The sequence below is a fragment of the Eptatretus burgeri genome, chromosome 15, assembly GCF_056783735.1.
Source record: "Eptatretus burgeri isolate ZD-2024b chromosome 15, Ebu_testis_v1, whole genome shotgun sequence".
Taxonomy (NCBI): Eukaryota; Metazoa; Chordata; class Myxini; order Myxiniformes; family Myxinidae; genus Eptatretus; species Eptatretus burgeri.
This window is the reverse complement of record NC_140975.1, coordinates 50,919,681-50,942,133: the sequence shown is the minus strand read 5'-3', so window position 1 is coordinate 50,942,133 and position 22,453 is coordinate 50,919,681. Positions and strand designations below refer to the sequence as shown.

At 44.2% G+C, this 22,453-nt stretch overlaps 2 protein-coding genes across 7 annotated transcripts in view; one reads left to right on the top strand and one right to left on the bottom strand.

Annotated features, from left to right (window-relative positions):
* DRC5 (dynein regulatory complex subunit 5) overlaps positions 1-4,873 on the top strand; it is a 13,359-nt gene extending 8,486 nt beyond the window's left edge. For all 5 annotated transcript variants that reach the window (XM_085855855.1, XM_085855854.1, XM_085855856.1 and 2 more), the window contains exons 2-4: positions 1,464-1,624; positions 3,326-4,362; positions 4,655-4,873. In XM_085855855.1, coding sequence (XP_085711981.1) covers positions 1,465-1,624; positions 3,326-4,362; positions 4,655-4,819 — 1,362 coding nt within the window. In that variant the 5' untranslated portion in view covers position 1,464 and the 3' untranslated portion in view covers positions 4,820-4,873. The remainder of the gene's footprint in view (positions 1-1,463; positions 1,625-3,325; positions 4,363-4,654) is intronic.
* Positions 4,861-17,224, bottom strand: LOC147012145 (protein FAM177A1-like). 2 transcript variants are annotated; one of them, XR_015051475.1, is made up of 6 exons: positions 17,029-17,224; positions 14,044-14,214; positions 10,942-11,008; positions 8,544-8,641; positions 6,210-7,291; positions 4,861-5,421 (listed from the first exon to the last, which is right to left on the bottom strand). XR_015051475.1 is itself a non-coding variant. In XM_085855866.1 (5 exons), exons 1-5 carry the CDS (start codon positions 17,071-17,073, stop codon positions 7,106-7,108), a joined length of 567 nt encoding a protein of 188 aa, XP_085711992.1. In that variant the 5' UTR covers positions 17,074-17,224; the 3' UTR covers positions 4,861-7,105. The 2 variants fall into 2 exon arrangements, 1 of the variants encoding a protein (XP_085711992.1); XM_085855866.1 differs by having other exon boundaries at positions 4,861-7,291.
* Between the last annotated feature and the right edge of the window lie 5,229 nt (positions 17,225-22,453).

The window sequence follows — 22,453 nt, the reverse complement described above, 5'->3', positions numbered from 1 at the left end:
GTCTTCTTTCTCACAAGAGAACGTGTAGGCCTTCTTCTCTACAGGGCACATTCTGAATGCTTGGTGTGGCTGCACAGACTCAGGACATGTACGTGTCCCATTAGTCAGTGTTTCGTTTTCTTTTATTCTCAATGCAAGATTGCTTTATGTCTTTTGTGAATGTCCCGTCCCCTCCTCCACCGTCTTCTGGCACCTCGGTGTGATCTTTCCCATTGGGAATCGCTGCACGGGTCGCCAAACATCTGACAAAGGCGTGAGTGGCATTGCATCACTTTGGGTTTACCTCCCTCTACCCTGCCGGGCACACAAGGCCATCAATGTTCACTGCCAGCCTCGCAGCAAGACAAGGCTCCAAGCAGTGCACCGGAGACACAACCATTCGTGTGGCTTCGTCCCGGTCCATAGGCCACAAAGCCTCGTGCGTCCATTGGCGATCCATGCCTCCATGCCTGATCAATCCTCTCCACGATGAACAAGTTGCTTTTGAAGCTCTCATTATCATTCTCGTCGTTAAGGGCATCACACAGTCTGTCAAAGACACGAATATCTGTGGACCATCGTCCCGACAGCGTGCAGGCGGCGAAGCCACTTGGCCACATGATGGCCTCACTGTCCTCCATTGAGCCTCCTCACCTCGCAGAGATTGCCAGTCCTCTAACCCTTCCTGCTTTTTCTCTCCACGCCACCAACATAGAGAACTTGCAATTGCCAGCAGTAGACCCAAGTGGGGAAAACAGTGAGTAAGACAGCGTGACGAGACAATTACATTCCGGCTTCATCGATACCATCGTGTGTCTACATATATGTCAATACAAGTGTGTGTGTGTGTGTGTGTGTGTGTGTGTGTGTGTGTGTGTGTGTGTGTGTGTGTGTGTGTGTGTGTGTGTGTGTGTGTGTGTGTGTGTGTGTGTGTGTTGCTTAAGCCAGCTATCTAGTTTGCATTTGCTTGTAGATGTAAAAGGTCCCCCTGCTTCAAAAAGAGAAGGTTGGTTGTTATGTGCTGGCACCACCATCAACTTCGAAAGTCCTGGGGCTTTGCATCAATATATCCATGCATCAGTGCTGATGTGACCAGTACAGATTGAATTTGGACGTGAATGTCATTCAGACACGTCCTTTCTAAGATGGTGGACTACATCATTCCGTGACTGAAAGATCTGCATGAGATTGTATTCTTATGAAGTTGTTCCAGTGATGGAGTCGTCGCACTGTGGTGTCCAGATGAGTATTGGGACTCCACGGGTGAGTATGAGAAGCAGGAGCAGGGTCCATGTGGGGCATAAGGTATCCATCCATGTTCATTCACTTTTGGCTTTGAAGACCAACTTGTCTGTTGTGATTTTTATCTGTGGATAATTAACTGCTTTCACCAAAAGCTAAATGGACCCCCTTCCAGTGGACTGGACTTTTGAGATTTTTGTGAACCATTTTGATAATTTTCTTCTTCATTAATTTGTGGTCAGAATGACAGGGAATGAACCGCAGGTGAAATTCCCGATCGGGAAGCAAATAAACAACTGCGGTTGTACGCAACGCACGTTTGCCGAAGACTCCGAATGGACGCTCGCTACTGTCCCTTCGCTGCACACCATCTGCCTTGAGCACATTGCGGACAATTTCACTCGTAAGTTTTTCTCCACTTCACGATTACTTTGTGGGATGAATTTCCTCAATTGAACTTCCCAACACACTAACATTGCGGCATTTATACGATAAGAGCTTGAGGATGTGCCATCAATAGGACTTTAAGCTGTATTTTGGTATGCAATATCTCGAGGCTCGTGGAGAAGCTAGAACATAGAATCAATCGGGATGTAACAGAACAAAAGGAAAAGTTGAAAGAGAAAACGGGGGGGGGGGGGTGGGGGGCAGCAACAGCAGGGATGAGGGACAAAATGGAGGGAGACTTTTAAAAATAAGGAATATGGCACAGATTGAGGGCAAAGGGACACAGGTGGAGAACAAGATTGATACAGAAGCAAATTTTCAGGAAGGAAAACCTGGAATCTTGGAAATTGGTAGGCTTGGGAAGTGTTAATGGGGATAGAAAACATCATAGTTTTGGATTGGAGATGATTTGAGATGTTGCTGATCAGCTGTTTTGAAAACCTGGAGGTAAGAATGGGATTGAAGAGACTGCAGAAGTTGGTTCCACAGTTGGGAAAAAGAGGAATGGATGAGTGGAGGTGAGCAGTGATCCTGGATTTTGGGAGTTTCACCAGGAAAGGAATGCTGGCAAACCAAACGCGCACCGTGTAGCAACCTACGATGTAGTCTGTGGGGGGGGGGGGGGGTGTATGGGGTGGCAGAATACGGAAAAGAGCACAGGATGCAAGTCCAGAAAGGAGATGGTAGAAGACGTAGAGATCACCAACGTGTCGGTTGACAGGCCCAACCTGAAATGACAGGCCCATAGACTCAGCTTCATCGCGGGAGATTCCAATGATCTTGAATGCCTTGGTTTCCACTGCATCAAGCTGAACAATGTGTGAGGCATGGGTGCCAGTCCAGAGTGGAGAGCAGTACTCCGTCAATATGTAGACAAAGGCCTTGGAGGTGGATAAGAGTTCAATTGTGCCAACGAAGGACTTTGCTTAACGGAGAATGCCCAAAATTCCCAGACTGGCTTTGCCGGCTAAATAACAAGTGTGGTTTGCGGAAGAAATATCATGGCTGAAAGTGAGGCCCAAAAGTTTGAGCGACTGAACTTCAAGAGATTGTTTCTTCTCGGATTGTCATTTTCAAAACAGTACGTAGCTTGCTTTGCAGAACCTTTTTGGTTTCTCTGAAAAGGTAAAGCTGTTCTTGTTGAGAATAAAGATTGTTTCCTTCTCTTTTTGTAAACCCAAAACACAAATCCGGTTCTGAATTAGGCAATCTCTCTTTGGAATATTTTTAAAAGAGACCTTTAAAATTGTTCTCATTACACTGTTTTAACCTCACTCTGCATCCTCTTCAGACTACGAAGGGAAGGAAACTGTTGTCTTTATTTATTTATTTATTTATGATCCTGTAACTTGAACATTTTTCATATCTTATCACATAATCAGCCATAAAATATTTTGCACAAATCCAAGTTTGTTTTCTGGAGAGAAGGGTGATGGGGCCCACAAAGATGAGCAATCCCAGGACAAGACAACTCAGTCACATTAACAACTGAGCTATCCTGCCTTTGCCCCACCCTTACAAAACCTGGCCATCCATGGAGGGTACGAAATGAATTAGATTATACTCCACTTCCAAGACATGATCATATTTGATGCAACATGTAAAAAGTTTGGTTGCAGGTCGTTATGTTCCCAAACACACATGTCTCCTTGTACAGAAAACCCAATTCTACACAAGCTCACCGACAAGCAAAAAGCCAAGGTCCTGCTCAGACTCTCCACCAGGCTGCCATTATCAATCACTGTACCTTTCGTGCACGATGAAGATTATTGGCGGCGCTGCTTCAGCGAACGTTGGGAAAATTGCGACATCATGGACCACGGGAATAGTTGGAAACAGGCCTTCACGGAGCGTCATCTCAAAGAACTCATCGAGCAATTTGTGCCCAACGTTACAAGCCCTGAGACTATCATGGATGTTGTGCTTCTTTATCGAGACTATGTCCATCATCTATGCATAGAACAGCTCCTGCCACACATCCAAGACTCTTACTCTCCTCTGGTAAATGTAGGCACGTTTGACTCTGGCAAAAAGAGAGACATGGTTGATTGGAGAAAGGCACAAGTGAAGTCGTATGATCACTTTGATTTCACACTGATTTTGGACAAGCTTTGCTGTCTTCAGGAGCTCAGCTTGACATACGGAGTTAAGCGATGTGGTATGAACTTTGAGTGGGCCTTATTCACCTTCACTGAGCATGATTGCTTATCTCTTGCAAAGGCCTTGCAAATATGCAAGACCCTTTCTGTGCTCAGGCTTAGACGGAGCCAAGTCACTGATGAGAGATTGGATGTTCTGCTCGAACACTTACGAGACCATCCATCACTCTTAGAGCTTGACCTGGGATATAATGCTATTGGAGACCAGGGAGCATGTTCCATTGCTCAGGTCATAGGCACTCGGCTGCGATGTCTCACTCTGTGTGATAATCGTATTGGAAGGTCTGGAGCACATGCTCTTGCACTGCTGCTCACTCGTACGTGTATGTTGCATTCACTTGATCTTCAGCTCAACTACCTCGGGGATGCTGGTTGTCAGGCCATTGCTGGCGCCCTAGCAGGGAATTCCTCACTGGTCAAGTTGTGCCTGGATGCCAACAACTTAACAGAGATTTCAGCCACTTCCCTATCGCATGCACTGGCCCAGAACACCATGCTGCAAACTCTCAGCCTGACTTCCAACCGCCTCGGCCAGGTAAGAATAACGACAAGAAGCTAAAAAAACGAATGCACCTGGAATAGTTACAGTTTTCCATGCTCGATTCATGACTCACTGAGTTATCCATGTTCAAGTTTGAGAAACCGACGAAAGTTTGTTTGATGGGTTTCTCACAAGTGTCACTGATGATCTGGATTTTTTTTTTGCCCACTCTGATGCTGTGACTTTTGACACCAATACAACCGACACGATTTGTGAATTGACACCAAATGTATTTATACATAGCTGCCACATCGACGGTTTGGACATCTTTTTGTTTATTTACCAGGTTGGTGGCAAGGTGCTTCAGGAAGGAATGGTGGAAAATGGCTCGTTGCTCGAATTGGACCTCAGGTTCACAGAAGTTGGGGAAGAGACCGAATGGAATGTCAGAAAAGTGCTGCAAGGGAACCGCGAGCACTGGCGAATCCTTTCAGGTCTTCCAGTTTCCTGAATGAGCCAGGTCACACTGAGTCAACCCATGGAAAAAGAAAATTCATGTTTTAAAAGTTTTTATTTGGTAATACAGCTTGTGCTGTGTGGTACGTCACATTTACATTTTCACTTTAAATTTTAACACAAATTATTAAAATGTTCACTTGTGATGGCAGATATATTTATCCAAACAGCTTTAGTGTGACGATAATGAATAATGTAAAGCGATAACAATCACCACCGAGTTCAAAGCTGCAGCTAGACGTTGTCTTTCAAGAGATTAAAAAATACTTACCATCATAATTTTTCTGTACTTCTAGAAGCTATTTTACACCACATCGACCTATAGAGGTCTGTTAGATCCCAAAAGCTTTAAAAGAAAATATAATAGATTGTCAACATTTTATGGGGGAACGGGAGCATCCACACTAAAAAAGGGGAAAGGGGACCGACCCTTCCGAGTAAAAATGGAACCCTACTGAGAAACTCAGGAGAGGCGTAATCCACAGCAGTAATGACAAATAAACATGTTGCTTCACATATTGTAAACATTTTTTTGGTTAGATGGACGTTTGGAGGTTCTATTCTTTCATTCAAGCAAGCAAGGGAACGATTGCCGTTCTGAAAAAAAATGGACAGAATTAAAGGGATTCTGTCCCAAAAGCATTTGGTTTTTATGTACACAAAATTTCATTCTTCCATTAGCGAGGATCCATTTGAGGTCAAGTTAGGTACCAACAGCTGCATCAAATACATATCTAATTGCAAAAGCAAACACTGTTCGGGTTGAAAAACTAGCAGATAATGAGATGCACCGCAAGGTGCACTTCCTCACCCCATCCTTCTCATCTATGGTGAGTCCACCAGAACCCTGCAAATGCTCTTGCACAATTGTGCATCTTGTGCAAAGCTTTTTCTTTTCTTGAGGAAACTGGAGTACTCGGTCCATGTCGAACGAAAGGCCTTGACACCACAGCTAAGAATATGTAACAGGGCCTCAGTCTTGTTTTTCTTGGTGGAGATCAGAGCTTACAATAATCGAGAGCGATCACGAGTTACCGCCACCACCGATGGTAGGCAGAGGTTATATTTTCACCTCTGTCTGTCTGTCTGCCTGTGAGCAGGATATTTCAAAACGTTATGAACGGGTTATGATAAAACTCGGTGGATGAGTTTATGAGGTGACAAGAACAAGCCGATTTGATTCTGGTTCAGATCCGGATGCAGATCCGGCCTAATTAGTGGGATACAAAATGTAAACTGTTCAGCATGGTGGAGGTATGCGCACTACCGAGTACCATTTCAGTTTTAAATGCAAAGTTTTTCAACAAGTGGTCAGGAAAATTTGGAATGTAAAACAAGAACACCTACAAAGCAAGCTTCCAAAAACTATCTAAATTAATGCACACCATCAGTCTCGAAGTGGGTATCAAGGAATTCCAGAAGGGAATGGTGGAAAACGGCTCATTACTCCAGTTGGATCTTCAGATCACGGAAGTCAGGAAGAGACTGCGTGCTGCGTCGGAAAAGTGCCACAAAGCACTGGTTGATCCAAGCAGGCCATGCAGTTTCTACACGTGAACCAAGAGTGTTACGTCCTGCCAAATAACCTCATCAAACCGTGAAAAGTTTCAATCATTCTTTGAAGGTTCTTTTTTATTGGAAATACAGCTTGCATGGTATATTACAGTAATTTAAACTTTAATTTCACTTTCATTTACAATTGGTACTACAATATTAATAAATGTTGAATTCAGCATTAAAAAAAAAACCAACTGCTTTACTATAATTAAAACTGTAAAGATATAAGAAGTCATTTATGGCTGTAAAACAAGTCACGGATGACAATAACAAAAAAAATTAAAAATAATTAGAGTAATGTGATGCAATCGAGTTATAGCAGACAATGTTTTACAAACTTTTTTTTACCATAAATACTGCAAGTCAAATTGCAAGCAAAGCAGAAAACTCGTTTTTACATTTGTTCCACACACCATGATAGGAATGTGTGCATGAGCGACTGCAGTTCAACAGTACAGCGGCTACCGGGGACCGTACAGAAGGAAGAAAAAGAAAAACTTTGCCAACGTACTTTTTTATATTTTGAGCAATTATGCATGGCATTAATGGAACCGGGTGCAGCATTGAGCAATACATGTGCCGCCGCACAGATGAGGTATAAACAGTCTTAAAATGCACGTTATCTACCGTCACGGATAAAAGCGAGGCAAATGTTACTGTGGAAAATGACAAACTTAAGGCACCCCAAGGAGCTTTATATGGCGCTTGTGGTCGTAATGCGATATCAAACCACGGCAAGGGCGTCTGGTTCCTCCTTGCGTGGTGGAATCATGTTGATGTGAGAAGGCTCTGCCTGGTATGACAGGCCAGTGGCAACTGGCTGCTCTGTTGTGGTGTCAACTTGCTGCCTCTCAGCGTGCCGGCGTTCAGCTTCTCGTGACATTTTGTTTTCCAATTCATCGGCCTCCTCCTGGCATGGAAGAGGAAAGGGGGGGGGGAGGGAACCCCCCACAGTAGTTTAACCACTATCTCTTTGTTAACCCTCAATTACTTATTTCAATTTTTCTCTTCACTGGTTGAACTCTAACGGACATGTTATTACGAATAAAAAGCTTAACATGAAATGAAAAACTAGAGAGTTCACATAGAACGCCTTAACACATGCAGTCTTGAGAAACAGGACATGGGCTTCATTGGAAACAGTTTATTGGAAGATGTTGTCAAATCTCAAAGTTCCTCTGCTCAAATATATAATAATTCAATTGAAATGAAAAAGTTTTCATTGCTGTAGAAACCTCATTGAATTGGAAGTTAAATACCGCTGTTGATGCACCCTATTTTACACCACCCTATTTTACATGTTAAATTAGTTCTTCGTGCCTGTTGTTTGTGTCCTTTATGACGTCCTTAAAAACAGTACGTTTCGTGTATGGAATGATTTTCAATTTTGTTTCACTGCCAGACAGGCAGACAGGCCAAAACAATTACCTTTACTACTATGTGCGCATGCGCACCTGTCACGAGATTCCGGACAGTTTGCCAAATTCAAAGTATTGCTAAACTGTAAGTTTGTGCTCCGATTCATGTTCTCCAGTGTTCATAATACAATATTCAATTGAAATCAAGTAGTTCCTCAATCATACTGATGTCTGTAGACAGACAGACAGACAGAGGCGTGAACGAATTGCTTCACCCCACTCTGCGCTGCGCACATGGGGTAAAGATTATTTAAATGAATGAATGAGTGACGACCAAGAAGCAACAAAGCAAGTTTCAATACACCATAAGTCACTCACTTAAAGGCCAAATTAATAGCCCTGCTCAGCAAAGAAAAAAAATCAAGATTTTCTTCATTTCATTCTGAGACATCTTCGAGTGACTGCAACCAAATTAAATTTACAAAATCGATTCACTCACAACTTAACATCATGACGAACCACGACAGCTACAAAGGCGACGTTGCATTGTTAGGTTTGTCATATTCGGGATTGTTGAGTGACATAGCTGCTATACAGTGAAAACTCAACACTTACAAGAGCATAACCGTGTCTATTGCAAGTAAGAATCAGAACCGAATGCAAACATCACGCAAGAGAATGTGGTACAGTTAAGCTCCGCTGCATAATCACAGCAACCTGGAGGCAAAAAACAAAAACTGTATTTACTCTCTACAAGTGTAAGACCCTTTTGCAGTCAAAATGTGCACACTACCACTACCTCACCTCTTCCTTGCTCCGATAATACTCGTCGATGGCATACTGGTACTTGGCACTGGTAACACCAAAGAAGTTTGCTAACTTCTCTCCCAAGAAGTCACAAACTAGAAGAAAAAAAAAACAAGTAAAATAGGCATAAAATGTCATAGCCCCCATTGTTTTATTATTGTTGCTGTATGGAGTTAAAGAGCTCGTCCATATTTATGTACAAGTAAAATGGCTGCCAGTCTACCAGTCAGCCATCTTTGATCAGATCACAAAATAAAGTGAGGGGCACGTGAATGCCATCGTGTGTTGTGCTTGTGCCAGATTTGAACAAAATCAGACCATGCATGTCTGAGAAATGGTTGGGGACACATTTAAGTCACAAAATGGCCGCCAGTCGACCATCTTGGATCTGATGCCGAAAAATAAAATGACGTGCATAGTTTACCACCATTGATGCAGTGTTTTATACACCACCTAATTTCACACATTTACATTAGTTATCCGTGCCTGTTGTGTGTGTCCTTTATATAACGTCCTTAAAAACAGGAAGTTTCCTGTTTGGAATGATTTTCATTTTTTTTTGATTGCCAGACAGGCAGACAGAAAAATAAACCAATGTCACCCGCAGGGTGACCCGTATCTTGCCAAAAGGTGACCACGTGTGACCTCTTTAAGGTCACACTGAGGTGAACAGAGCTGCTATCCACCAGGAGCGACTCCTTGAGGAATATCTGCCTACGAGAGATTCCGATGAGAATCGTTCTACAGAGTAACCATGAAAAATATGCTTTTTCCTCATAACGTCACCAAATGACGTCATAATGTCTCAAGCTTGACATATCTTGAAAGCACTCATCGAGGTGTTCAATTTGAGGTACTACACGATATGGTTCCTAAAACTTGAAAATTTGACCTTGGGGTCAAATGTTTGACCTCAGGCGCTAACCATGAAGGTCAAGGCCAATCGCCACCAAAAATTAATCAGCTGAGCGCCAGACCATGAACTATATTCCCATGAAGTTTGAAGACGATCCGATCAAAATTACTCAAAAAATAAGGGTTTCGTCGACTCCCCTGATTTGCGACAAAGTGACCTTGACCTTTGACCTTGACCTTCAAAATTTTGTGTGCTGAAAGGGACCTCTATAGGCCTCTGATATGCGAAGTTACAAAAATTTCCAATGATAACTGTGCTCTGCAGAATTTTTTATACGTGATTACAGACAAAAATAAAAAATAAAAAAAAAATAAAAAAAAAAAAACATACAAGCTGACTAACATATCTTAAAAAAAAACTTTGTTTTGGCAAGATAAAGATTATCTCACTCCAAAAAGCTATATCCTCCTAAACGGTCATGCATAAATTCACCAAAACTTGGCAGTTATGATTGCCACATGGCATGAAGGTGCAAGAGCAGTATCAATTTGGGTCCTGCCCCCTGGTGATGGGTCAAAATGTCAAATGCCAAAAAAAATGCAACTTCAGGCACATTTGTAAAAGTTTTAAAAGAAACTTTACATATGCAATCAACAATGTGGGACGCATGAAATATGCAACTTTTTTTTGGATTTGACCTCCGGTTCATGCCCCAGGGGGGTGGGGTCTTGGGGTCACATGGGTCAAAACGTAAAAAAAAAAAAAATTCACTTGAAATTTGATATTGGGTCATTCCTGGTAGAATGTTTTGCCATCTTTCAACTTTGCTTTTGGTGGGAAGCGTGGGGATTTGCGATGGCGTGAAATAGACTTCGCTCTCGTAAAAATTATTTTTGGTTTCAGGGTGCAAAAAAAACCCCAAAAACTTTTCCGCCTCAGATGCATTGAATTTATTTAATTTCCCAAACTGGGGAAATCGTGTCGATCCAGTAGTTTCAATACTCATAAACACACCAAATGAAAGCATGTCAAAGTGACGTTTTACTCCAAAATATCTAAATAAATTGGTCAAAAGATAGGATAACATAGCAAAGAATATGAAATCTAACCAGCAGAGGATTTGTGAAACATTCGCTGTTTGCATCATAGTAATTCCAAAAAAAAAAAAATCCAAATCCATTGGGACCATACTCTGTTCAGAGCGTCGATGCTGCCGAAGCAGTCTCCTGGGCCATTGGGCCCAATCCTTGACAGGTTGCCACTCGGATGCAGGATACTGAAATGGCTCAATCATCCCAGCATGCTGGTACTCATTTTGCCGACCTCGGAAGGATAACGGGCTGAGTCAACCCCACCTGGTATAAATTCAACGGCCGAGCAGGATTTGAACTCAGGATCCTCGGATCCTAAGCCTGCCACCCTATCGTTTAAGCCATCACCAGGCATGTCGTAATTCTGGTGACATTCAACTCACACATGAGTGGCTAAATCAATGTTTAAGGGGTTTAACAAGGCCATTGGTTTAATTCGCATACTCACCAGCAAGTGTACCCGTGGTAGTTCTCATCATATGAAACCAAAGGTAAGGTCCCCATGTTAATTTTGACTGAAAAAAAGAAAAACAAAATTTTATAAAAGCAATCGACATGTTAGAAAATAACATTCCAAATGAGAACGACACTCGTTAAAGCACATACCTCTGCCAGGTTGAACAGTTAACATTTTGTATCGCACTGATGGGCCAGACCTGCATCCTGACCTGAACCAAAATATAATCGGATTGTTCTTGTTGCCTAAACAACTCATCCACCTAGTTTTGTCACAACTCCTCCACAATATTTTGAAACATCCTGCAATATATCGTTTTTTGGCCCGATCTCTCAAAGGTGACAAATTACTTTAGTCATTAAAAAAAAAAAAAGTTATCGCATCCAGATCCTGATCTTCAACAAAATCTCATGAATTCGTCATTGTCACACACCCAACTTGTCCAACAAGTCTTGTGTGAATCCGTCCATATAACATTTTTTTCTTGCTTTATATCATTTTGGTCCCATCTCACAACGGTAACGAATCACTGAAAAAAATATTGTATCCAGATTCGAATCTGGATCTTCACCAAAATGTAAGTAATTCATCCAAGTATCACACACATAAGCTGTCCTCCAAGTTTCATGTCCCCCAAGTCCCCAACCCCTCCCCTCACCCCCCCATTCTTAACAACACTTCATCAAGAAGAACGTTATAATTAAATAATGATGAAACAATGTTCAATTCACAATCTCACGAGATCCCATAATCTCACGATATGTGATGGACGGACAGACAGACTGACACGCGTATTGTTATACAGACACAATACACCTAAATAAATAAATACAGTGAAGTTACATTCAACATTTCCTTCACTGTAATGGCTGAGCACGTCACCTGCGGGGCCACAAGTCCAACACCTCACTTCCGGCAGCTGCACACGCTGCCTGCAATCCAGCACTTAAAACGCTGCAAGCATTTTGCTCATCTCAGATTTAAAATTTACCAACCAAGGATTTCAATGAGATTGCTTACGTAACATAACATGGGGAAGGCAGGAGTCTTTTTACAGCGCGTGCGCTGTATACAATTGCACCGAGTTTGAAATGTCCCCGGTGTCTACCACGTCTCCGGTGTCCCCCCCCCCTCCCCCACGTGCCTGTGACAGCCAATGACGGCCGTCCGGTAGATGCAGTGCATAACCTGGACCGAAATGGCAACAATTGACGGAAATACCCAAGTATTTCAATGGAAATTTGTGAAACTAATGTGTTATATATGTGAAAACCATTGAATTTATTGCTTGACGGAAAAAAGAAACGCGCCCCTCTCATGTACGAACGACCGAAAGATGTCATTTCCGCCCACCATCGTTTTTCGCGCCGAAAGACGTCATTTCCGCCCACCATCGCATTTCGCGCCGAAAGACGTCATTTCCGCCTACCATCGCATTTCGCGCCGAAAGACGTCATTTCACGCCGATCGCCGAAGGCTGAAAGCTAAGTTCTTCTTATGCCATTATTCTTTTGCGGCCTCTTTCCACGCTGTATCGAACGATTTCATTCCTTCTGTTATATATTAAAGGTGCTTATCACAATAATAACAATATTTTTACATTTCAAATATTAAGTCTTCTTCTTCTTCTTCTTCTTCTTTCGGCTGCTCCCGTTAGGGGTCGCCACAGCGGATCATCCGTATGATCCGCATAGTGATTTGGCACATGTTTTACGCCGGATGCCCTTCCTGACGCAACCCTGGTCGCCTCTTACGACACAGGGATATGGTACACCTATTTTAACCGGGTTATACACCGGCCCAGTACACTGGTACTCATTTCGCCGACCTCGGAAGGATGACAGGCTGAGTCAACCACCTGGTGTATTAATTCAGTGGCCCAACAGGGCTTGAACTCAGGACCTTTAGGATCCCAAGCCGCTGCCCTAACCACTGCGCCAACACCAGGATTCATTTCAAATATTAAGTACGCTTTTTAATTGTTTTTCAACTGAAAAGCATAAATTGCATATTTTAACATTAGTGTACTCATTTGCTTCACCACACGCGCTGTATTGAAGGATTTCACTTGTTTTTTTTTTAAAGACCTGCAATCTTCTTCCTCTTTTTCTTCTTTAACAGCCACCATTATCCCACCATTCTTTTGGGGTCGGCCAGGGTAAGCTTGGCCCGAGTCTTCACAAACCGGCTGCACAGGCCTGATGTTTGACTAATTAGGGTAGGAATTTGTAATTTGGCCATGGTGCCGGCAATAGCTCGCCGACTATTCGCAAAGGACACGATGGGATCTTTAACGTCCACCAACGAATGTTGGCAGAAGGGATGCCCGTTTAAAGTCCATCCGAGAAATGGCACACACATTGATGAATCACCCTGCCTGTGAAACACCAGGCTGACAGTTTATAGCCGCGTCTGGATTCGAACCCAGGCTATGCGGCTTCGAGGCGAGTGTGCGCACCTCTCGGCCATCCTGACAGCCCATTTTAAAAGACCTGCAATAAATGAGAGAAAAAAAAAAACAGAAAGCCCTAAAATATGGCAATACAGGTGGAGGGCACATATCACGGAGGTGGAAAATCACCCCGAAACAAAGCAGTGGACGATTGTGATATCCAATGAAAACACACGATTAGAAATTCTTCGTTGCAAGACTTGCCATCTTCGAGTGGTCTGAATAAATTAACAAGGCAGGAAATACCCAAGTGATTCAAAGAAAAACACACACACACTTATGAAGAAAACTATGACAATTGAAGTACATGCGGTGGGTGATCAGGTGGTGCCGCTGTGACGTCGCTGGTACCCAGATTGCCCTCAGGAAGTTCGGGCACTTCCCCCAAGCTCAGTGGCCGTGTTTGTCTCGTCAAACAGTCCTGTGTAGGGTTACCGTGTGTTCGTCTGTATTGTGTGTCAAATGCATGTGGCAGCTGTACTCAGAGCCCTTCATACTGTATATATATATATATATATATATATATATATATATATATATATATATATATATATATATATATATATATATATATATATATATATATATATATATATATATAGATATGAAAAAACAATAAATTTCACAAAAGAATGACGCACCAAGTCGATCTTCGGCAGCAGATCTTTGCTTTCCTCTTCTTCCTCCTCATCATCATCTGTGCTATATTCGTCCATCGTTTCACCGCTCACAAAGTGGATCACCCTTCGAGGCACTCGGTGCTTTCGGGGTACTTCCCCCATTTCCAGTTTTTCCACATCCATAACAGTTTCCTGCACCGGGAATAAGATGGAAGCTGTAAGATGTTGTTCAACCTGGCTGGTGCGTCACATTATATGTGTGTGCAACGTGAACCTGTTGCTCGAGGTTCAATTACAATGCCTTTGTGATTTGGCCATTGTCTCTGTGTCAAACCATAAATGCCACAAAGGCAAACGAATAAACACAAGTTTCTACTCAACATTTAACGGAATGATGATTTTTAAGATCGTTGAATAAAAAAAATCCGGAGGTTTAGCGCGACTGAAGCAGTCTTATTCACCACCCTTGTACAGTGTTACAGGACGACGTTGAGTCACAGTTTAGGGGATGGAGGATTTATTGATTCCCATGGAGCGCAGCGTCAATCGGCATCACACATCGCCGCGATGACGGCCTCTTCTTCACCCCGATACTGCACCCTCTCACATGCCATGCCCACTTCCCAGTGGCTTTGCTTGACAGCTCCCATTACGTACGCCATCCTATAGAGTATAGAACATACATGTCCAAGTCCTGCAAAACTGAAGGTGCGTGGAAGTATTTATGACGGTGATTTGTGTTCTAGTGTTCAAGTATATAATTCAATTTAAATAAATGTTTAAAAGAGTATAAATCGATTCCGGGTTTTACCGCCATTTTACCCAGTGTCTTTACATCACCCTATCAAAATAAACACCAACAAGTCTGAAGACGACGATGGTTCACGAGCGGTATTTGACAATGTAGATTGTTTCAGAAGTCAAAGATGAGACGATGTGATAATGTTTGACCAAGTTATAAAAATGATCAACATGATGTGGTACGAGTGACAGGTTATTAGCTGCAAAATGTCGAAAACCCGGTTTCGTTCATCAACTTTCAAAATTTGACCTTTGCATAACCTTTAAAAGGTCACAAAACAATGTTGTGACATTAAAATAAGGAAGCGGGATACGTGCGATAGCTTTTTGGAGTTAGTTCGTCGAAGAAGGTCGAAAACCCGGTTCGATTCCCACAACTTTGAAAATTTGACCTTTGTGGCCTTTAAAGGTCAAAGGTCAAGGATTATGACCTTTGGTGCAAAACTTCCTCTGGAACATTCCAGGAACAATATAACGTCATGTCGGCTATATAGCATTTCGCACTCCTCGGATTTAATTATCCATACTTTCATGAAATCAGCGTAAAAACAAACTTGAAGGGGGCGCCACGGGCAAGGTGTTCGAGAGAGAGCAAAATGGTTTCAAGACTTCATGTGGGGAATGACCTCAAGATTATGCATAAAAAATATTGTCATCCTAGCTCTCAAAGTTTGGGCGGTCGTCTGATTTTTATGTCAAAATTCGCAATTTTCTAAATTTTTGACCTTGTGACCTTGACCTTGGGACGAAAATGAAAAATCGGACAACGTCAAGTTTTAGATAATTCATTTTGCTATTCAAATACCGAAGAACCCATTACATTCAGTCAATTCCCTGGGAGAAGATAGATTTTTAATCCGACTACCCCCTAAAAATGGCTATTTTTTGGAAGTGGCTCCGCCCACAATGGGCGTAGCACGCCCTCATCCAGGAAAACACAACTAGACATTGATATCGAACACCTAACCAAGTTTCATCAAGATCGGATCAAAGTCCACGGAGTTATGCTCTGGAAAGACAGACACACACAGACATAACGAATATAGTGGTCACTCTGGCTGGTGCTCGTGAACCAATTACTGCACCACAGTACCAAGAAGGAAACCAGACTGAACAAAAACACGCGCGTGCGCGCGCACGCACACACACACACACACACACACACAAACTACACACACAAACTACACACACACACACACACACAAAACCACACACACACACACCACACACAAACTACCCACACATACCATACACATACACCACCCACACCATACACACACATACCACCCACACATACACACCACACACACACATACCATACCATCCACACACCACACACACACACACGATACACACCACACACACACACCATACACACTACACACACACACACACACACACACACACACACACACACAACTACACACACAAACTACACACACACACACACAAAACCACACACACACACACAAAACCACACACACACCACCACACACAAACTACCCACACATACCATACACATACACCACCCACACCATACACACACACATACCACCCACACATACACACCACACACACACATACCATACCATCCACACACCACACACACACACACCATACACCACACACACACACATACCATCCACACCCACACACGCACACACCACACCACACACATACATACCACACACACGCACACACCACACGCACACACACACATACCACCCACACACACACCACACATACCACCCACACATACCACCCACACACACCACACCATACCATCCACACACCACACCATACCATCCACACACCACACACATACATACCACACACACGCACACATACATACCACACACACGCCACACGCACACACCACACACACACGCACACACCACACGCACACACACCACCCACCCACACATACCATCCACACACCACACACACACCATCCACACACACACACACACCATACACACACACATACCATCCACACCCACACACACGCACACACCACACGCACACACACCACCCACCCACACATACACACACCACACACACAGGTCTGTGAATCTGGATAAAAACAACAAAGGACGTTCAAAGTGTGTGGATAACGCACGAACAGTAAACACCTCCACCGGTAAGGACACGCTCGGTGCGGCCGGTCCGTGGTGATTTCCATCGCCCGACTCATCGTTCACTTACTTGGTTCGGGTTCTGAACACTCAACCCAACAGCAGACGACGCCATGGGACCGCCACTGCCGTTTAAACAGTATGAACAACGGAGCTCGGGCCGCTGAGTATGAAGATTACAACATGAACACGGAACTTCCGCGTTGTGTGACGGTCTTGGAATCTCGACATGCCACTAGTTCCGTGCTGGGTGAGAGTCTCGGAATCTTGATATGACACGAGTTCAGTGTTGGGGGACGGTCTCGGAATCTCGATATGACACTAGTTCAGTGTTAGGTGGGAGTCTCGGAATCTCTATATGACACTAGTTCCGTGTTGTGTGACGGTCTCGGAATCTCGATATGCCACTAGTTCTGTGTTGTGTGCTTGTCTCGAATCTCGATATGCCACTAGTTCCCTATTGGGGGACGGTCTCGGAATCTCGATATGCCACCATCAGAGCACTTCCTCCACCATCCTTGGAATGTGCCAGGTATGCCCCAGCGGCACTATACGAGTCACCCATCCGAAATACGGGTGGGGTCAGCTCTCAAACCTTCCTTCACACGTCAAACACAACTGCAAGGCTATAGCTAATCTTCCAAACAACGTCATTGCACAGAGACCCGAACTTCATGTTCCACATTCCAAAACAGCCTGAAAGTCCCTGACGAGGAACCTCATCACAGGACGAGACCGTGAGGCCCATCGAAACCACCACCATGTCTGACAAACGCCAACAGATGCTTGTTTTGTCCGTGTTAATGATTTAAGATTCGAACCACCAACCTTATAAGTGCAACTCAACATTCCATTCTATGGGGACCAGACTTGGGTAGAGTGTTGGTGTTGCCTAAGCAGTCTCCTTGGCTCGTGGGCACAACCCTAGACGGGTCACCACTCCGACACAGGACACCAGCATGCTGGCACTCATTTTGCCGACCTCGAAAGGATGACAGGAAGAGTCAACCCCACCTGGTATTCATTCAACAGCCGAGGAGTATTTGAACTCAGGATCCTCGGAAGCCAAGTCTCCCACCTAAACCATGAAATCAACACCAGGCATAAGTCAACATGCACGTCTGATTATCAAGATGTCGAAGAAATGTAAATGATTGGTTAATAAACACCACCAAAATCCAGTCAAACCATTGAATAATACCGCATTGCTGGGACATCACAAAACAACTGAAAACCAGAACAGAATTTGTACATGTGCTTGATGGTAGTAGACAGACGATGCCAGGTTACGAGGGAAGGTGCCATCACTGGAGAGACCGTCCTCAGGCACCAGGGGATTATATTGCCCCGTTGACACATATGAAAACACTCATCCATCAAGAACCTAGATGTCCTGACCTCCTTATAGGAGGTGACACGGTCGCCGTGCTGTCAACACCACGGCGATGAAACTGGGAATCACAGGGATGATCAAGCATGGAGGGTAGAACCGCAGGAGGACTTGGAGGCAGAACACGTTCAGCTGGAGTTGAGAGAATGTGAGGTACATGAGGTGGATTGCGTGGCCCCTCCAAGTCACCTTCGTCGCAGAGAAAACCATCACAGGCACCTCTGTGTGGATGCGAGATGGTAGGTGTAAGTCCACGTGGGTACTTTGTAACATTCAAATTGTCGTCCACGATACGATGAGCGCCGGAGTTGAGAGTCAGCGAATTTGCAGATACCGCACCAGTTCCCGTCCACAGACACAACCAGGCGATGGTCCCGTCCTCGAGACTTGGATCCATCCGAGTGCAAGTGCACCAGGTCTCCAACATGAACTGTCACAGTGGTATCACGTATTATTGATGGGGACTTGGACTTGTCGTTACAAGTATGGTTCCTGGAGCCTTGGGCATATTGCTCCCGGATAAGGTTGCGATTCAAGATTGGAATCTGGCGGTTTGTGAACCGATCACGCTGTGTCCACATTTCCCATGCAGACATACCACGAGATCTGAGACACGAGTTTAATCGGGCAGCAGCCATGGAAAGTGACGAGGAGAAACTGGACCTCCCAACACGTCTTGGTGTCGTAATTCAGCTTCTAATTCCTGAATAGCTTTCTCGGCGACAGGGTTTTTATCGTGACCAAGCTCGAGGGAGATACGGTGATCTTGTCGGAGTTTGTCGTTAGAGAGACTTGAATGCGGAGGCTTGATCAGTCCGGATGACGGCCGGTGGCCCCTCCATCAGATGAAGTTCAAAGATGAGTCCGAGCAGACCGTCACGCAAGGTGTCATGGCGTTCGTCAAAAATGAGAGAGGAAAAGGTGGAGGAAGTAATGCACTCGCGCAAGACCAAAATCACTTGATGCTCACGCTTTAGGATCTCTACTGCGAAAGTCTACTACACCAATTGTATCGGGCGGATCATCGGACGATTGAGGAATGGCACGCGGAGTGATTTTTTTGCAGAGAAGCACAGTGGTGGCAACTGGTAGTTTCATGGTTGATGGACTCATCCATGTGAAGGGCAAAGAAGTGGCGATGCATTACTTGTTTAAGTTGGTGGCGAGGTATGTGATCAAGCTTGATGTGGAGAGCCATGACAAGGCCATCCAGGACCAGATGAGAAATAACGATGCATTCTCAGGAAGATTGGAAGGGGTCGTAATATCGGACAACCAATAATCCGTCTTTTGAGATAGTTGGCTGAATTCAAGTACCTTTTCACGTCTTTAATATCGGTCAGTTTGAGATGGGCATGTGTTCTGCGTAAATCTGCGCACTCAGGCTGTAGGGCGAGCCAGGCGGAATGGTTTGTAAACGGTAACTTGGAGTAACCAGTGATGATATCTTGGATGGAGGAATGACGTATGACAGTTTTCTGTTTGCTCTACAAATAAGCAAATTTGGCAATGGTGATTGGCACAATCAAGGGTATTTCGGCTGGCGAAGTCCGAGGGTACATTGGCGGAGCCAGTGAGATGGCGGATTGGGGCTTGGAACCGGCTGACCGTCGACAAAAAGGTTGAGGCGCGGGGACTATCCGAAAACTCTCCTCAGCACAGATTTTCAAAGGCTGAAACACATGGCTTGTATGCAAGCCTTAAGATTGAACTGAATGATGAATGGTCCAAAGTGTTTAGTAGCCACTGCGGTTGAGAGTGCTTCAATTTCGCAAGGAAGCGAAGTGACCTAGTGTGCTGACTCAACTTGGTGCTAAAAAAAGCCCGCAAGTCGTTGGGTCCCATTGTGAGTGACATACATCGTAGCTCTGATGCCATTTTTCTTCGCTAAACCATCAGTGATAATTCACAATTGGTCTTCAGGGTGTGGAAGGATAGTGGTTCTGTTTGAAGAAAGGACTTTGTGGGCAGTGTGGAATGCTTCGATGAGATCGGAGGTCCAAGCAATTTTCTCTTGGTATATGTGGCCAGTCGCAGCGTCGTCTAATGGTGAGAGTAAGCTTGAACAGCTGGAGATAACATGAGCTCGGACTTTGTTAGCGCCAATAAAGGATCGAAGGCCGGAGACCTTATCTGAGGGGGCACACATGGATAATGTGGAGATGTGATGGGGACTTGCTGTTATCGTACCTTGAAGATGGGCCAATGACAGTTTATGATGCTGACAGATTTAAGCGGTTGGCTTGGAGTGTGTCAAGCAGTTGTTTCCAGTTGGTTAACAGTTCGTCCATGCTTGCTCTACCACAGTAGTGATTATCAGTGAATTTGCCCGCAACACCCTCCTCCACTAGGTGTCCAAGTACGCGACAGGTAAGTTCTTATAATGCCGTTTCAGAGCCAGACATATTCATAGTGGATCGGGCAGAGACCCGAACACACCATGAAATGGAGTTGCGACACTGTAATACTTCACTGACTCTTTCGATGGAGGGATTTGATAAAAGGCATTATTCATCAAGTCAGTCGTGATAATGTGCTTCCATCTCCCGATTTGTCAAAGTTTTCCCCCTTTGAAGCAGAGCTTGCGGGGAATCGCTCCCTCCTTGTAACATGACAGGCTTTGTATTCCATAATAGAACCGCAAATCTGTTTCCAAGATGTTTGGTTTGGTTCCTGAAGTCTCACAACATCCAACCAAGCTTTAAAATGTAATGTACACTCTTCATTGTCCACTCGACGTGGTAATTTCCTTCCTTCCTCCATTGTATTTTCCAAACAGGTTGTGTGATCATTTTTATAACCACATAGTCCATAAATAGCCTGCTGATCGACTCCAATTTGGTAAGATCCAAATTGGTAATTGTGTATAATGAATAATTTAAATAAACATGACTGGGCGATTGCAATTGTTTGAGCATAAAATAATGTTGTGGAAATGGCTACTCAGGGTTAACATTGCTTAGTATAGTTCAGTTATCTCCTTTGTATAGGTCTTAGAATAAGTGTGAAGTAATTAAAGTGATGTTAGAAATACGTCGCTTATGTAATAGACAGACGACGCCTCCCCCTCCTCATGTCAGTGTCTAAGAATCCCACTCCCTTTGACCCCTTTGTAATGTCTTTACATCTATGAATCTGATTTACTGTTCTTTTAGTGTTTTGCTTGGCCTTGAGGTACCAGCTCGGCGGGAAAAGCCACGACTGCCACGCCGACCGCCAGCAGCCCTGTTCGGTGAGGCTGGGAAGGGTTTTTTCCCCACCTACGAATGGGTCCACAGACCAATGGTGACATCTTTCGAAATTGAAGATTTGCATCTTGGAAAGTAAAGTGAAGTAAAGGGCGAATTGTGGCGCATCAAAGATGACTAATGAACCCGAGGGAATAAAAGGGTGGAGCGACCGCGGAAGCTGGGAAGATCGATACTCTAAATCGGAAGAGTGACAGCCATGGTCTGTGCTACTCCGATCCTGGGCAGAGCGACAGCCCACCGGAGCCACGCCTTCTCCTCTCCTCAGCCCAGAAAATGGGACAAAGTGCCAGGACGTGCCTGCACATTCCCTGTCAGGGTGGCCAGAGCTTCTATCATCCTGCTGTGTCATGCCAGCATCATTCGGCTATTTCCAGTCTTGTCTGCCTCTATCTCCTGTGGTACGACTAAGGCCCTAAGTTAAGTAATTAAGGTTCCCGTTCATCATTGGTGTTCTGTGCGCATATTTGGTAGTTTGGGTGAAGGGGTTTATTTATTGACTCTTCATAGTGATTCGTGAATATTTCCTCCCCCGTGACCATTATTTGATCATTAAATATAACTGGTCTCAGAGTGAATTTGTGTTATCGTGGTCCCATATTTGGTAATTATGAAAGCCTGTTGAGGGCTAATAGGCAACCGCCATTGTAACCGTATACCAAGACCGTGCGTGCCACACATCTCTGGCTTCACTCGGCCTAATTAGAGAAGAGACGTGTGGTACTAATTAGCATAATGCTCGGCCAGCTCAGAGACCCCAATCAGTATGGTATCATGACAAGTGAGCACATGATCCGGCTGGGGGTCTTTGAATCGGTTGACTGCTACGGTCGCATTGAGGTGACCTGCCAGACTTG

Excerpts from the sequence above, each read along its gene's own strand:
- LOC147012145 (XM_085855866.1), bottom strand. The coding sequence starts at position 17,073 with ATGGCGTCGTCTGCTGTTGGGTTGAGTGTTCAGAACCCGAACCAA. Across the intron at positions 14,215-17,028 it reads GTGTTCAGAACCCGAACCAA|GAAACTGTTATGGATGTGGA; the intron begins GTAAGTGAACGA and ends TTCCCGGTGCAG. Across the intron at positions 11,009-14,043 it reads TGCTGCCGAAGATCGACTTG|TCAAAATTAACATGGGGACC; the intron begins GTGCGTCATTCT and ends TCTTTTTTTCAG.